At 37.8% G+C, this 17,614-nt stretch overlaps 4 protein-coding genes across 6 annotated transcripts; 2 read left to right on the forward strand and 2 right to left on the reverse strand.

The window, feature by feature from the left end:
• The first annotated feature begins 4,256 nt into the window (after positions 1-4,256).
• LOC131437604 (protein TEX261) lies at positions 4,257-5,420 on the forward strand. Its single transcript, XM_058607060.1, has 4 exons — positions 4,257-4,545; positions 4,610-4,911; positions 4,973-5,084; positions 5,139-5,420. Exons 1-4 carry the CDS (start codon positions 4,476-4,478, stop codon positions 5,252-5,254), a joined length of 600 nt encoding a protein of 199 aa, XP_058463043.1. The 5' UTR covers positions 4,257-4,475; the 3' UTR covers positions 5,255-5,420.
• LOC131437603 (ribose-5-phosphate isomerase) lies at positions 5,398-6,430 on the reverse strand. Its single transcript, XM_058607058.1, has 2 exons — positions 5,875-6,430; positions 5,398-5,813 (listed from the first exon to the last, which is right to left on the reverse strand). The coding sequence occupies exons 1-2, from the start codon at positions 6,310-6,312 to the stop codon at positions 5,424-5,426; spliced, it is 828 nt and encodes a 275-aa protein (XP_058463041.1). The 5' UTR covers positions 6,313-6,430; the 3' UTR covers positions 5,398-5,423.
• A 5,786-nt stretch (positions 6,431-12,216) lies between these two features.
• Positions 12,217-13,529, forward strand: LOC131436764 (UPF0598 protein CG30010). 3 transcript variants are annotated; one of them, XM_058605666.1, is made up of 3 exons: positions 12,217-12,624; positions 12,844-13,051; positions 13,112-13,529. In XM_058605666.1, the coding sequence occupies exons 1-3, from the start codon at positions 12,496-12,498 to the stop codon at positions 13,408-13,410; spliced, it is 636 nt and encodes a 211-aa protein (XP_058461649.1). In that variant the 5' UTR covers positions 12,217-12,495; the 3' UTR covers positions 13,411-13,529. The 3 variants fall into 3 exon arrangements, with proteins under 3 accessions (XP_058461649.1, XP_058461650.1, XP_058461651.1); XM_058605667.1 differs by having other exon boundaries at positions 12,922-13,051; XM_058605668.1 differs by having other exon boundaries at positions 12,482-12,659.
• On the reverse strand, positions 13,423-15,748 carry LOC131436763 (uncharacterized). The gene is made up of 2 exons (XM_058605664.1): positions 15,613-15,748; positions 13,423-15,556 (listed from the first exon to the last, which is right to left on the reverse strand). The coding sequence occupies exons 1-2, from the start codon at positions 15,636-15,638 to the stop codon at positions 13,441-13,443; spliced, it is 2,142 nt and encodes a 713-aa protein (XP_058461647.1). The 5' UTR covers positions 15,639-15,748; the 3' UTR covers positions 13,423-13,440.
• Positions 15,749-17,614: the final 1,866 nt, after the last annotated feature.

The raw sequence follows: 17,614 nt of genomic DNA on the forward strand, positions 1-17,614 counted from the left end.
AAAGACTTTGGGATACAAAAATTTCCGAGGTAGAACTCGTTATGAATAACACGTCGCATTCGTCTACAGGGCTCACTCCGTATAAAATATTGTTCGGCCATGAACAGGTATGTAGCGGGGGAGACCATAGGCGAGAAGTTGACACTTCTGATGTTTCTAAAATAGATAGAGATGTACAACAATGCAGAGTAGATAAATCTATTTATGATATCGTTAAGAAAAACTTGCAAAAAGCACACGCGAAGGGCTCCAAAGCATATAATCTGCGGTTTAGTAGGCCGGCACCAGTTTATCAGGTGGGTGAGCAGGTTTTCAAGCGCAATTTCGTCCAATCTTCAGCGAGTGAGTCCTATAACGCTAAATTGGGGCCGCTTTACGTTCCTTGTAAGGTTATATCGCGTCGCGGCACTAGCTCTTATGAGTTGGTGGACGAGCAGGGTAAAAACCTGGGCATATTTTCGTCAGCCGATCTGAAACACGGCATCTCCAAAAAAACATAATTATTGATATATTTTTCGTCACTATTTTGTTGATATTGTTTATAATAAATGCACCGTAAACTTACGATAGTTATTTTACGTTACGAAACACTTGTGTAGCACGGCGTCGATCCGATGATATTAATTGTTCTTTGTTCTAGGTCTAGATAGCAAATTTTGTCAGAAAGAGAGGGATACAGTTGCGATCGGATGATTAGCGAATTAAAAGCCTTTTCAATTATTTACCTTAGCCAATTAAAGAAACAGTAGTAGTGAGCAATGTCATTTTTGAGTGAGCAAATTGCGAAGGAGAGATAGGACAGATCGGTAAAATGACAACAAACAATGAAAATTCCGCATCGCGTTTAGCAGAGATTTTTAGACCGGTCTGATCTGTGACCGTGTACTCAAATTTTGTCGACTGCTATAAATTTCAAGAGAAATGATTGATGAGTTCGTTTAATTCCCTAGAATGATCATTCGTGAACTAGTCGCATTATCTGATGGATGAGAATCTTTTCTCTCCCACAAACGATTTCTCTGTTTGGATGATTGGTGAGATGAAAAGATTTGCTAAACAATCCGTGATAGTAGAGTCAGAGAATAGACTTTCATTTATGCCATGAAAGCATCTATTTGGTATACTGACTTAGAATTGTTCGATTCATTTTGCAGATTTCGAGAGCATGAAAGATGCAACTCAAACCTGGGCTGGTTTTTCGTAATGGTTTAAGTTTTGAAATTAATCGATAACTTTGTTATCAATCAATTTTGGGGGGGGAGTGGAAGGTAGTGTTACCGTCGAGGCACAGAGCTCATATGGATAAATTAACTTAATTATTGTTATTGGTTAAATGTATATTGATATTAAAAATTGTAAAAAAATATATATATAGTTTAAGCTAGGATAAAATAAAATATAAATGTCACTGTATAGACACACCAATAAATGTTAAAATTCTAGTACGTAATATATCAACATCACACACTATACACTATACACTATATCCTCTACTGACGCTGCTACCAAAAGAGAATATTGTTGTCGCGATAGATAGTACAAGGAAGGAAAGGAGAAGAAAAAAGGAATAGAGGTAGAGCTACTGGGTCGATAGAAGTCGAAAGGTCTTTCCGTTTTAAGATTTCTACTGAGAAACACGTCTAAGTATAAAAGTAAAAGTAGAGCCTCGAAATAGGCAAAGTGAGCAAACCGAATTGCCATAAAAATTGGATTACGGTTCAAAAGCGTCGAATCAGGACCCGTCATATTTGATAGCTCGATAACTCGTCTGTTAAGGAGCAAACCAAGCGAATATTAAGCCTGTAGGATACCGAGACGACCCGAGAACAACCACGTGTTGGTCGGAGGACCTAGATTGGTCGTGGTTCCAGTTCACCATGTCAAACTAACCGCCAATCCATGATACTTGGGGCGGTCAAATCTCTACGAGAGTAGGCCTCCCGCCAGTCGTTCGGATCATCGCCCCACCGGCTGAGAATTGGAACGGAAACCCCCTAGACTGAGAACACTCAACCTGTAAGGCGGAGATAACCTCTCCTTGAACAGCAACACGATCCCCCGGACATCATCACTATCAGCGTGAGCACATTCATCAAAAAGCACGACATTTGCTTCCAGATCGGAGTAAGCAGCATCAGTGTCACCTGCCGGCCGGCCAACCTTACACCATACACGAATCAGATATGTACACACGAGGTAAAATAAATCTGTCTATTAAAGAAAATCTGTGTTTTTGAACATTTTGATCAGCTGATCCTTGTGAAAGCCGACTCTGAGAGCGAGAGCGCTACCCATAGCCTAGCTAGTCGCCGTAAAAGAGGTTATTGTAGAACCCACCCTCATTAGATCTCCGTGGCTGTGACCAGAGATCGAGGTTTATCACGAGTCATCCCTCCGATGGCAGAGTAACAGCTGTTTGCTAAAAGCAATCAATCTGTCTACTTAAAAGCAAAAAAGTATCGCTATATGACATTGTAGTGTACGACGTGACGTAATAACAACTGGACTCCGATGTTTAAAATGTCTTTTTCCTATTGTGTCGTATATCTGGTGACGATAAAAATTGAAAAAATGGTATGGCAAAACACTCATACATCTTTTCATCAGTCGCACAAGTCACCATAACTGTTATACTGCTTTTTGCAGGACTCTGTTATACTGCTTTTTGCATGACTTTTTTCTCCTCTTCTAGAAATCACTTTATCGATAGCTGGATCAAGACTTCAGACAAATTAAAAAATATAAAAAGTCTTCTGGCGAAAACGCAATTTTACTTAAAATATAGAAGGTATTTTGGACATTGCGTAATTTTTAATTCAAAAACATGATTGTTTTGCTTTTATTTTCATAATCCTTACTTCAAATAGCTCGTAATTATTAGCCTACTTCATTAGAACAACAAAACGTGTCGTTTTTAGATGTAATATCTTTTGAAAAATGATAGTGAAAATTCAATCTCTTAATTTTTCGTCATCCGTAGGTATCAACTGACTGACTTCTTTAAATAAATTATTTTTTTTTGTAAAAATATTCAACAAATGATGTAATATTATTGAAAACCCCTTCCGCAATAGGTAATTTAAGGTTGACTTTAGCTCCAAATTGACGCAACATGGGTTACTTAACATCGGTTAAATCCATTAAGTTTGTTAGGTGAGACAAAATATATGAAGTGGCCAAAATACCTCTGGTACCTTAACTATCGTTAAGACACTTCAGACATCAAATCACGCGTTTTTTCATAACGGCCAATAAGCCACCTTTCAACTTCCACTTTCGAAAGAAATTGCAGGCGAGCTATGAAAAATAGAATATTAAATTTAACACCAGACGAAAGAGGAAACTTTTCTCTGCCGTCTACTATTATGACTTACTCTCAGCGAGTGCCGAGTCATTCGAAATTACTCTTCAAAGTGAATGTTGATGGATGGCTTATTGGCCGTTATAAAAAAAACGCGTGAAATAACTTAGATGAACCGTTCTAGCATGAGAGAGGCCATATTCAGATTCATCTGTGTTTCACCGATTCTCAATATGCGGCACACATTTTAAAAATGACACTGATTTTCACAGAGTTCTGGAACCGATCACGCTTGCAAAGAGCTGCGAAAGTATTTCTTGCAAAGCGTTTGGAAGTAGCGAGACGCTGTTTTGCTCACCACTTACTGGAGCACCCTATACTTGACACTGGGCTGGATTTCACCCATTTTTTTTTGTTTCCGCATACTAAATCCCATTAAAAAATTTTAACCTCTTGCGCGAAAATTTCACCAAAAGAGCTTAAATTTGGCATAGTTTCTATGGAACCTAGAAGGAACAAGAAAAGTTTGTTGGAGCGAGGATCAGAGATGTCAGGTAAAAATTTCAAATGTCTGCAGCCAGGGTCTGTAAATCTGAAAAAAAATCTGCAGTCAGCAAGTATGTCTTGCTGGCAGCAATTTCTCTATAAAGTATGACACACAAAACTGACTTGGCGAGCAAAAAAAAAAAAGGTCGCGGAAATTTTAAAAGTCTGTAAATATAGACGAAAGTCTGCGAGAATTTCAAAAGTATGTAAAAGTCTGCGAGAATTTCAAAAGTCTGCACAACAAAAAATGTCTGTAGCACTATACCCCAAATCTGCAGATTTACTGACAAATCTGCAGACCTGGCATCTCTGGCGAGGATATAATTTCTTTCATTGTTCCCCATACAACCTTGTTCCACCCTTGTCAAACATACACAATGCGATCCTGAAGGGATTTATTATGACATTTTCAGAACAACTTTACAAATTTTACGTTTTTTCTTTTCACACAGTTCTATAGTGTTCTGTTTTGCATTTTGCCTTCGGATAGTAATATGATAACAAATTGAACGATTTTCTGCTTGAAAATGGTTCCACAGTTACTGTAGTAGTCAGAACAGAAAAATAGCACAAGTAATAGTAGCAAGCTGAACCAAAAGGACATCATCCAAAATACTACAGAATTAGGATGACATTCCTAAGTGTTCTCAGTTATGCATCTCTGCTAGTGCAGATCTGCTTCGTGACGGTGTCCATCGGTTAGTTATCATCTTAGCTTATATTGAATGTTCTGCTTTATTTATTTAGAATGTATTTTTTTAGCTGCCGGGCTCTATTATCTAGCAGAATTAGTCGAAGAGTATACGGTCACCGCTAAAAAGACTATTACTTGGATGGTAATTGCATCAGTTTTGCTCTATGTGATATTCATTTTTACTGAACAGTTCTCCTGGACAATGTTGCTTTGTGGCATGGGAGCACAAGCGTTACATGTGGCTATCCTGAAAAACTTCCCTTATGTCAAGTTTTTGTCACTAAGCTTTCTAGGCGCTCTAATACTATTGCTGTTCAATCACTATCTGGCGTTCATCTACTTCCAACAACATCATCATCCTTTCGTAGAGGTATTTAAAAAGTAAAATAAATATATTTTTTGCATGATTCATTAATGCTTTCAATTTATAGGTGATGGCATATTTCACACTTTGTTTATGGCTAGTGCCATTTGCACTTTTTGTGTCATTATCTGCTAACGACAATGTCTTACCAACGAGTAGCGAGAAAACGCCATTGCTAAGTATGTTTTTGCTAAGCTTAAAATGAAACAGCCTAACACATTTCTCATTCTCAGGTGACAATGATATTGTAACAAATTATTTTTCCAGTAAAAAGAAGTTGGGACTTCTGTCACTTTTCAATTATGCTAAAGAATCACTCTTACCGGAGCGAAACAAAAAGTCTTTCTAATATCCTTGTACACCAAGCTAGCCATGTAGTTAGTCATCCTCATATAGACAAGGGTTGTTCAAGCTTTAGTTTTTGTTATTTATTTATTAAACGAACGTGATGAAATTGAAATGGACTTATCGGAATAAGGAACAAACATCAGGTAATGATAAATAATGACTATATATGTTCAGCCACTTCTTTCGATGACAGATCCATCTGCTAGACCAAAGTACGCTTTTGTAGCCATCTTAACAAAAAGTCCAGTCTCAACTACACCAGGAATCATTATGATATCCCGGTTTACGATATTCCAATCGAAATCTTTTTCAACAGGAAAATGCCAATCAAGAATAAAATTTCCATTGTCTGTAACAACCGGACCAGCTTTTGCGACAGCCATGCGAAGCTCTAATTTGCCTCCGTACTTGCTTGAAATGTTATCCGCGATAGGAACATAAGCCATCGGAACTACTTCGATTGGAATTCCTTTTTTGTATTGTTCACCCAATTTTGCCGAGTTCTTAGTGTAATCAGCTATAATGATTAGTTGATTGGCACAGGATGCGACTATTTTTTCCTGAATTAAATATTCAAGCATTAAACATCAAAACGCTGTTGATACTCTTCCATCATGTTACCTGTAGTAGACAACCACCTCCTCCCTTGATCAAAACCAAATTCGCATCGACTTCATCTGCGCCGTCAATTGCACAGTCGATTTTCGGATTTTGTTCCAAATCACCCAACACCAATTCATTCGAGATGATTAATTGCCGCGCTTGAAAGCTGGTAGGAATGCAGACCAAATTTAATCTCTTCGTTTTGACCAGTTCGGCCAAACGCTGAACCGCATATATCACCGTTGATCCACTACCAACACCGACAACTGTGTTATCCTTCACATATTCGTCAACAGCTTTGAAGGCCGCGATCTTTTTCGACTGCTCAAGACTCATTTCGGCAAGCGGTGACGATGTAAATACACGCTGGAGAAATATTGTTTTTGTGAAAAAACCTTCAGAAATGGTATTCACGTAACGTGCAAATAATCCGGCGCGAGATAGAAATAAGGACATGGAATGGCGCCTTTCACTTTGTTGTTACACCAATATCACAGTATCGTACAAAACAACGATAACTCGCAGGTTTAACACTGCCTACATGTGCTGTTATGGTATGGGTTTGTTGCGTTTCTTATCTCCAACATAGGAATGATTATTGCTGTTGTCAGACAATTAAGATCATTTTCTGTTGTTTATAATTCTAATTATAATTCTTCTTTTCCCGGCTTTAACTTCGACGTAATTCTCAGGAAGTGTTGATTGTGCATTTATCGGGACCGAGAAATAATCCACCTTTTGTGAGGGGTTAAGTCCGTGACATAGAGTGTTGAACACAACACTTTTCCAACCACAGGAAAAAGATAAAAGACAATAGGGGCTGTGATCCATTGGCATGTTTATAGAACCTATTATCTTTCTCCGAACTGGGTCAGCTAATAGGTCGTAAGTCATTCAGCTGTATAAAATAGACAAGAATAGAGCAACTGGGTTTCTACTTCCATGTCGTGAACGGTGACAATTGCAGTAGTGCTCTTCATCTAGTTTTGCTTTGCTATACATACTCTATCCGTATAGAAGCTTTAAGAAGATTACAAAATCATATGCATTCATTACTACTGTAGAAGTTAATTGTATGCGATGAAGTCTCCGGATATCTTTTTTTACTCCGTTTTTATTTGCTTGTATAATTAGTAAGTGTTAACTGAAACTAAATGAAATCTGTGTGTGTTCTAGAAAGATTATTCAGAAACTAAATAAGCCCTATATTGTCCTGGCACCAAATCTGGGGAGTAAGACGAGTTGCAAAAATTCCCATCTGAGTTCAAAAATGACTTTATCACCGCTTCTCAGTGCACGATATCTCTTTGATTCCTTTAAGTTGACAGGTTCATTTTCTATTGGAAGCGATTAGGTTTCGTGAAATAAATACTTTTCTCATTTGCCGTCACTGGAACAGAAAATCCCTCCTTTTCATACTGTGTATTATTCAGCTCGTGAGGAACCGATTTTCTCAACTTCTGAATGTTTCTCATGACATGTAGACGATCAGAAATGGCTTGGCGACTAACGTTTCGTTCAACCCTTGCGATTCGGCATCCTAACTTTTTTGGGTTGACCTGTGCATTTTCTGTCTTTCACACTGAAAGACCACTTTTGAATCGTAGGTATTTGCAGGTCTTTGGTATGCTAAATGTATTGCAGCAAAAAAAAACTGATCACACAAAATCCTTTCCGTCAGAGCCAAATTAAACTGGGGATAGAAGAATTGAACAATAGCCATGATGAGCAGAGCTTAAAATTGTCACGTATTTCCAATGAAACAGAATCCAATCAAACTGCCTCATACTCGTTTTTTTTTGCTGTCTCATGCGTGAATGATCGCATCCAAAATAAACGAAGAGAGACGTTTATTTTGGAATCATTTTCGTCTCTCACAGCAACAAAAAAGAGTATCAATTCGATCAATTCTAACCTCTTTCGTTCCCCTATGACCAACATAACGTCTGCAGGGAGAATCAGTCGAATTTCAATTCTCATTATTTCTTCAATATAATCAAAATCTGTTAAGTGTTTCTATAAAGAGTGTCTAAAATTGATAAATTGAAGTAACATTCCAGAACCACTTTGAAAATCAATACTACTGTAGATACAAAGGCCAACAGGTAAAAATCATTGCTTAAAGTTTTATTGCATTTTCGATTCTCGAAGCTTCGGTTGAATATCGATACTGTACAGTATACGATTTTTTCTGAAAACAGAAGATAACGTAAGAAAACAAAACTTTGAAATTATTATTTCGCTTGTCGTTGACTGGATATGGATATCATTCTCAAAATTTGCAAGCGGCTCTGATAATGGCAATGAACATCTGAGGTGAATTAATACGATTATTTTCAATAACAGAGGAAATTCAGCAGCTGTAAGCTTTATATGGGCGATTTATAACACAACTAAAATTGAAACAAACGTATCCCCAACCAGCCGTTCTAGTTTGATATATTCGAACATTTCTACTGTCAAATTTAAAACTGGTATACATTGACGTTCTATTTTTTGTATTTTTTTTGTCGTGAATACGACTTACTTTACTATAGGGTGCCTTTTCAAAATTTACCCTCTGAGAGAGTGATAAGTTTTTGATCGTGAATATCTTTTGTAGTATCTAACGAATCAACATAATTTTTGCTACACACCATCGGATATATGATCACAATTTTATGATAAAATTTTCAGTTGTGTGACATAATCTGAAATAATTAAAAATTAAACTTTTCTGTAATGTTTGGTATAAAGGAGTATCAAAGGGGATAATCCATAAGGAGCGTTTGTCTTGCTCGTATTTTTAAAGCATAGCTCAGTGATCTGTGAAAGGATTTATATAAATCTAACTACCAATAGAATCGAAATTTTTCAACTTAAACGTGTATAGAAAAGCATTGAAGTATTTCAATAGTACACTATTGAAAAACCTGTCTCATTTGGCCCACGTCAACACCAGCCAATCAGAACGCGTTCTGAGGAAGAGAACAAAATATCTGCTGCTGTACAACAAATCGTTCAAGAAAAATGTTCCGAAAAGTGTTGAATATCGTAGTGAGTTCCTCAATTTGGTCCTTCTGAATGCTAGAAACGAATCCCTACAGCATATTGATAGTTTCTTTCAATAAATTATGCAAATCCGAAATGAAATAATCGACATTAAAATTCTGTATGCGGCTATTTTTATAGCCGTTAGGACCGCCCATTATTGAAAAAGCTACAAACGAAATCAGGTAGAAACAACCCTCTCAACAAAAATCGAATCAGTTTGGATTCTATCGCCACTCCGAGCAGATGTATTTTGTATCGTTTGCAAAACTAGTTTCGCTTTCGACAAGAGCGATTACGTCACAGATGCCAGTCATTAGCATTGGTGAAAAAACAACGAAAAGAGGACAACGGTGGAGAGCATCACACAAAATCAGCCGTTCTAATGGCTCTAAAAGTTTTCTAAAGAACTATTAGGATTTCTTGCTCGCAAATCGCAGGTAAATATCCTCAGTTTAGTGCAAATCTAGAACTATTTGATTTGATTTTTGCACTTTTCGCTGTGTGAAATTCACAGTGATGTTGATCAAGTGAAGCCTTCTTTGTTTTTGCGAAAATTGTGGAAAAGGGGAATGCTTGCATAATTCATACAATTGATCAACTAATTGATATTCGTAAGTGTTTAGGAACATGTCAGTTGTTTTCGTATTCACGACATCCAGTTATGTCTCTGACATTACCCACCCGTTTTTTTTTTGAAGCACTAGTATAACGCTGCTGGGGCTGCTAGTTTTTCTTGTTATAATTTCCAGATTTAAATTTTAAAACTGACATAAATTATGCATCTAGAACTGGAACACTCCTGAATACAAAACTAGAACGGCAGCGTATGCCAGTTTTAAATTTGACAGAAAAACTGTTCGAATAAAACTAAAACGGCTTGCTGGGGATACGTTTGTTTCAGTTATAATTCTATTATAAGGAGTGTATCGATAAGTAGTTAGCAACATTCAAACAGTTATTACTCTGAAATTTCTTAATTTTTTTGCAGCGTGTTTTGCGCAATCGATTGGTTTCGGTACGGTTTATCGTTTCAATGATGATTCGAATTGATCCGGAAACGCGAAAGAAAATTCTGACCACTTGGTGCTCAGAAAGTGGTGTCACGTACAACGAAATTGCAAAACGGGCGAAAGTGCACCACACCAATGTCAAAAATATTATCGAGAAGTTCGGTAAGACCCTTTCCATGAAGGATTTGCACCGATCCGGCAGGAAAACGGGTCCCAGCCAGCCCGGCCGGGACTTAAAAGTGGTTGAGTACATCAGGAAAAACCCAACGGTGTCGACACGGGATTTGGCCAAGCAGTTCAACACCAGCATCGGGATGATTCAACGGATCAAAGTTCGGAACTCCCTGAAAACGTACAAGAAACAGAAGGTGCCGAAAAAGTCTACGTCAAGGAAGACTATCGAGCGCTGCCCGGACCGCAATATTATACGAAATCGGTATACCAGGACCTGGACGACGCTGACACCACGGTGGCGATGGAAAAGTTTGGGCAGAAGGTGTTGGTTTGGCAAGCAATTTGTACCTGTGGTTTGCTGTCGTCGATTTTCTTCACGAAGGGCACAATTAACGCCAAGGTGTACGAGGAAGAATGTTTCAAGAAGAGAATGCCGCCACTGTACAGAAAGCATAAGGCTCCTCCTCTTTTCTGGCCGGATTTGGCTTCAGCTCACTACGCCAACTCCGTTCTACAGTGGTTGTCAAAAAATAATGTACAATTCGTGGAAAAGGACATCAACCCACCGAACTGCCCGGATCTTCGGCCAATTGAAAGGTATTGGGCAATTGTCAAGCGGCACTTTCGGAAGGAAGGTACAGTGTCCCAAAACATGCAGGAGTTAAAAAGAACTGGACAGCTGCCACCAGGAAAGTCACTGTGCAAAACTGAACTAAAATGAAGAATGTCAAGTCCAAAGTGCGAGCGTTTCACAGAAACTAGGATTTTCTTCAATATAATCAGTGAAATGCATAAAAATGTAATTTTTCTACAATATATCGAAAACTGATGTCAAAATATGTTTTTTTTGCTTTTTTATTCAATAATCAATGTTGCTAACTACTTTTCGATACACTCCTTAGATCGTCCATATAGAACTTCCAGCTGCTGCCCATATTATCAGATCCGAATGGATTCCGAATCAATTCCGAATCGGCGAGAAATTTTCATTCGGAATTTCATGTGGAAATCATAATGGATTCCGAATCAATTCCAACTCCAGTGCAACAACCGATTCCGAATGAACCGGTTCGCCTACAACCGGTTGATTCGGAAATCATTCGGAATTGAGTGAGAAGATGCGGACTGAATTGTCAATTCGTCTTCTTCTTCTTCTTTCCTGATTTTGCACGTTTTCGTGCTGATTTTCAGTTTATTTTTAAACGAAAACCTTATATAACTGAATATACAAGTTTAAATCTTCATGTTTTTCGGATATACAGAACTAGTAAATAACCAGTTCTTCTTAGAATCCCAACATAAACTATTGAAATTCGCTGGAAATTAACAAAACGGCCTACCTTAGTCAGCATCATCCATTCATCTAGCAGGAGTGTAGTGAAATGGCTTAAGTCGCATAAATTTCACACTAACACATTCATAAAATGAGCGAATATTCAATGACATTTAAAATGTCACTGTCAATCAGGTTGATCGAGCAGTCAACTCAGGCGAAAATTCTAGCACTGAACCGATCGAGCACTAAAAAATCATGCAGTCGAGTAAGATTTCATTGCTCATTCCGTCATTTCGATAATGTGGGTGAATTTGTTCTTAAGGTGGATTACTCACATATACTAATCGATAAAGCAGAGTGAGGAAAACCAAAACAAATAAAATATGGTAACCTTCATGCCATCTCCAGTATATGACAGCTAACCTCAGGGTCAAATCTAAAACTAGGAGACTGGAGGGCTGCTAACATTGGAACGCCCCTTAGAGCAAATTCAGCAGCTGCAAGATTCATATGGGTGGTCTATAATGTGAATGAAACTGAAACAAACGTATCCCCAGCAATCCGTTTTAGTTTTATTTATTCGACCAGTTCTAGTGTCAAATTTAAAACTGGTATACATTGCCGTTCTATTTTTTCTATATTTGAAACACAGATAAAACGCTGCTGGGGCTGCCAGTTTATTTTGTTATAATTTCTAGATTTAAATTTTAAAACTGACATAAATTATGCATCTAGAACTACACGCTAAGGAAAAAGTAATCATTTACGAATGATTTTTAACCACTTTGACCTAAACCTGGGGAAAGTCATAAAATGACTAAAGGCGCTGAACACTCCTGAATATGCCCTTAGTGTGGTTTCAGTACCTGATAGTGATTTCGTATATTGGAGCGAATATGGTCGCTTCCGGTGATATATAAACGAACACATTATAAGAGAAATCATCAAATACCAGCTCAACTTTTTTTTACAATGACGGCAAAACGGCTTCTGTCGTGAATGCCCACAATCACCATGCATGCTATAAATACAACCCTGGATTGTATATAATCAGATCGTTATTGTCTGTTTCGAATTGGATAATTACATTTTATTTCACGCAGTAATATTCCAAGTGTGCCAATACTAAGTACCGAGAACAGCAGAATGATACTCAAGAGCATACAAGTTGCAACGGTATCAGCCAGAAAATGTTCTAGTTTTATGTATCGCCAAGGACAATCGCCCGCTCCAAATGTCCGTGAATACTTTTATTACATCGATCATGAAGGAATGGTAAGACACCACAAAAACTAATGGGAGAGAACTTGGTAAGACCTGTACCTCCTGTATCAAAACAAACAAAAAAATCCGAGAACCATGTTAGTATAATCGTGAAAATTATGTAATTGGCGATTTATTTTGATAGGAAACGGTTATATTTACATTCACGAAATACATTTTATATTTATCTAAAACATGAGAGTACGATTTTGTAAAAGTTTTTCAATTTAGTTGTTTCTGGACGATGCTCGAATCAAAAATTTTACGTCATGCTTCAAAGAAAAAAAGTTTCTCGAATTTTTCTTCAAGCGTTTGCGATTTAACGAAGGCACTCGATATCGGGAGCATTTTCCGTTTTTATCCCCATGCGGACGCGAACGAAATTACGTTCGGTGTGACGATGTCCCGATTGTATTCACACACATATTTCAGGATTCAAGTGAGTGCATTTTCTATACTCAACGCCGGATGGCTTGAAAATGAATCTGTATACTTTTAGAGGGCATTGATCAACTGTCTTTTGCACATGCCGGCGATCTTCTCACTGTACCTTGGGAACCTGATCGTATATGTATGTTTCCACTAAGTGGACGAGTTTATCATCCTGCACCCGAGCGATGTGGATCGATCGGTTTAGTCCGATCAAAACTGGCTATTGAGTTAAGTAAGCATTTCACATTCCTCGAAGGAGAAGATGAGCCACCGACGCATTTTGCGTGGAAAAATACAACCTACGAACTGAATCGAGAATGGTGGAAAAGCACATACATCAGCGGGAGGATAGATAAAGTGGAATAAATTTCATCGACATAAATTAGCAAAACTAGTTTATTCTTCTTGCTTTCGTACATTCGCTTGGTCAACGTACGTTCTATAATCTATTGTATCAGCTTTCACAAAACTAATTGCTGAGATATGATGTTCTGTAGATTTGTTAGATGACAGCCCATCAACGGTGTTGCGCGTGGGGCCCATGTAGGGAGCATATTGATCCAATGAGTGTTGCATTTTTGCTACGAATATCTTTTCTTTTTTCTTCTGTTGCTTCTTTTCCCGCTCCCTATGGATACGTCGCTCTCGATGACCTTTAGATTTCTTACCCTTCGTCTTGCAAATTGGTGCTGGTTGAGGTTTTTTCTTTGGTTTAAATACTTCGCGTGAAACAATGTGTTGGACCTTATTCCAGTGAGGGAATGTGCAAGGAAGTAATGTGTGCTCGCGGTGGAGCTTCGTTATGATGGTTCTATCAATTGGCACCCATTCGTATTCCTCCAGGGCGCACCGTTCATAATCGACGGAAGCATAAACTTCGTTCAGATGTACGGAAGTAATCGAAGCACTGGCTTTTGGATCCTTCGAAAGGATTAACACGGTGTGAGGGTTTTTAATATCATGCTGCATAAGATGCTCTCCAGGAGGGAAGCTTAACAGAATTTTTAAAGTTTGCCAGAGGTTTGTTATAAGATTTGCTGGGTCAATGTCGTGCGTTCGTTTGAGCTCATCTTCGATATCTTTTAGTTCCAAGTAATGGTGAGAAAGGATAGAATGTGTAACAGGATTTATTCGCAATCGCAAAGTTTTTGAGTTAGGTCGCATGAACTGCCTCGCCCATTCTCTGATCAATTCACTTTTCGTCATTTGCTCAGCTCCAAACTCTGCTTGATATTCAAGTTTTATTGAAATATTGATGAAAAATTTCATCTTCCGCAAAGATTCGTAACAATCCATTCGAGATCGTATAAGAAATCGATATTGTTCATCATTGTCTTTGAGTGTCCACAGCCGAAGACATGAGTATCGCTCGTGTTTATTCCTGAATTCTGTTTGGGTGTTTATCATCTGGAGATACTCCTCGAATCTAAAAGGCTTGTATTCACTTTTTGTGTCAGATGTTTCTCTATGATTACCGGTGGTTTTATCAATGCTTTGTTTTACATCTTTCTTGAGTACGGACATAAAACTTCTAATACAATATTTATGAGCTTTAATATTTCTATCATGAGCCATCATTTTTGTTGGTTGCAGTTTCTTATTCAAATAGATAACATTCCTACTTCCAATCGTTACAATACGAAAAGGAATCATCCATCGGTTATCCATGTTGCTCACATTGTCCAAAAGATATGTCAAAGTTCCAGAACTAACAACAAACCTTACATCCTCATCTTGCTTTAGAATTGTGTCCACATGAGTAGAATCATCTACAAACACTGAATTGTATTGGTCCTGCAAAAACTTTTCCAGAACACGGGTACTTCGTTTCAGCGTACTGCAATTCAATAAATTCTCCGTGAAAATATGCAACAACTGTCCAAATTCTAGAAGATTGTCTGATGCTGGCTCAAACACAACGTTTCGTTCGTTTTTTATATACTTTAACCACATTACTGCCGTGGATAAATGATAAGTACTATCAGCCATTGTACGGATAATATTGTCTATTTTTCTCCTCCACATTTCAACAACAATGTTATTTAGTTCCTGATTTACAATTCTTTTCCGACTGACAAGATTGTTGATAAAATAATTCCTAACAAAACTATCGAAAAGAGCCCGTTCTTTCTTTAGCTTTCCTGTCAATCGTCTATATTTGGTCAACGCTTCCTGTTCTTCTGCAGTATCGAATGCAAGCCGCATGTTCAAGCGATTTAATACCATCAAGCAGTGCTGATGATCGGCCCGATTTAATAGAGATCCACTGGGGAATTGATCGTAAAGTCTGATTGGCTTACTTGTATCAATCACTAACTGACGAACTACCGTTCCGGTACGTGGGTCAATTGGATATTCGAGTGATACCCGATCGTCTTCGAAGACATCTGCTAACTGGTGAACCGGATCGATTTCATTAATGTGTAGGTTGAAAATATCTTCTTCGTAAATAGAGAACTCGATGGAAAAATACTCGAGTAGACGCGACTCACTCCGCCGGTGATTCTTCGACCTATTGGTTTGGATTGATGACTGTACTTGTTATAAATTTGTATATGATTAAGTTACCAATCTAAATTTGTATACGCTTCCATTGTATTGTCTCGTATTCGTATAATTTCAATTTTGATGGCTTAGTTTCCTATCGTCCAGGTAATTTAATAAATAATCAATATAAACAATTTCCTTCGACACTTTCGTTATTTGACATCAATGATGCCAGGTCTTTTTTTTCAGAAATCTGTGTTCATACAAAATATCTATACACGGAACCGCAGAACAACCTAATCTTAAGTACATTTCACCCACCCACTTGTACTCGGCGGGCAAATTTCCCCCCAGACGGTTGGCTATGTCTGCCAGCCATTTTTGCCGGAATTCTGTCAGAATTCCGGCAAAAGTCTAGCAACAATGCAACAACCGTTTCCGGCAGAGAATTTCGCCTAGCGGTTATTAACGGTTCTGTTTCTGCCAGATTCTTGCCATACAAGATTGAAAGAACCGTTTTGAATTGGTTCTACATTTTTAGCGTCTTGGTTTCATGTTTTCATTAAAAAGTACATATGAAAGGCAACAAATTATTGCCCTTCATACATACTAATTATGAAAATGTTATTGCCAATAACAGTGCTTTCTCACTACCAAACATACACATATTTCAATCTTATTTAACTCGTCTGATGATTCGTTTTTTGTATGTACATGCGGGGTTGACAAACATCAAATGAAGTCGAATAAAAAAAAAAGAAAAAAGAAGAAAGAGAGAAATAAACAAAACACATCCGGCGAGATAATGACGCAATTTCGCCTGAACAATTTTGACAGCAGCCGGAATGCAGCCAGTCTTCTGACGGTTGCCAGAATTCCTCACAAGCGGGGCAAATTGGGGATTCCGTTCAGCGTTGCCAGCTCATTTTTCCAAAAACCTGTATTTGGCTAAAAAATCTATCTGTACTATACCGGTATCAGAATCCCGTAGCATAAGTACCAAGAAAATGTCACCAAAGCTCATTTTGGCGAGCCACAGCAACCTTTTTTCATGTCTTTCCAAGCTAAAATCGAAAATCGGTATTTATCTGTACGATCCGTGAATTATCGGTATTTTGGGAGTACATCCCAAGTAACAATTCGAATGCCTTATGGTTTTGATTGTAATTTATAGGAGTTTTGTAATTGATTTTTCAATCACTACCTGTTTTATGACGACTATAATAAATGTCTCTTTTGACAAGTAATATCATAGTTTTTAATGGTTCTATAAAACTTTTTACCCAGACTAACAACTGGACTAAAAATAAAACAATGTGTACTAGAATAAAACCATGCAAACACTCTTAATCCCACATTATCAGATCCGAATGGATTCCGAATCAATTCCGAATCGGCGAGAAATTTTCATTCGGAATTTCATGTGGAAATCATAATGGATTCCGAATCAATTCCAACTCCAGTGCAACAACCGATTCCGAATGAACCCACATGATCGAAATGACGGAATGAGCAATGAATTCTTACTCGACTGCATGATTTTTTAGTGCTCGATCGGTTCAGTGCTAGAATTTTCGCCTGAGTTGGCTGCTCGATCAACCTGATTGACAGTGACATTATAAATGTCATTGAATATTCGCTCATTTTATGAATGTGTTAGTGTGAAATTTAAGCGACTTAAGCCATTTCACTACACTCCAGCTAGAGGAATGGATGATGCTGACTAAGGTAAGCCGTTTTGTTAATTTCCAGCGAACTTCAATAGTTTATGTTGGGATTCTAAGAAGAACTGGTTATTCACTAGTTCTGTATATCCGAAAAACATGAAGATTTAAATTTGTATATTCAGTTATATAATGTTTTCGTTTAAAAATAAACTGAAAATCAGCACGAAAACGTGCAAAATCAGGAAAGAAGAAGAAGAAAACGAATTGACAATTCAGTCCGCATCTTCTCACTCAATTCCGAATGATTTCCGAATCAACCGGTTGTAGGCGAACCGGTTCATTCGGAATCGGTTGTTGCACTGGAGTTGGAATTGATTCGGAATCCATTATGATTTCCACATGAAATTCCGAATGAA

This window comes from Malaya genurostris, chromosome 3 (assembly GCF_030247185.1).
Source record: "Malaya genurostris strain Urasoe2022 chromosome 3, Malgen_1.1, whole genome shotgun sequence".
Classification (NCBI taxonomy): domain Eukaryota; kingdom Metazoa; phylum Arthropoda; class Insecta; order Diptera; family Culicidae; genus Malaya; species Malaya genurostris.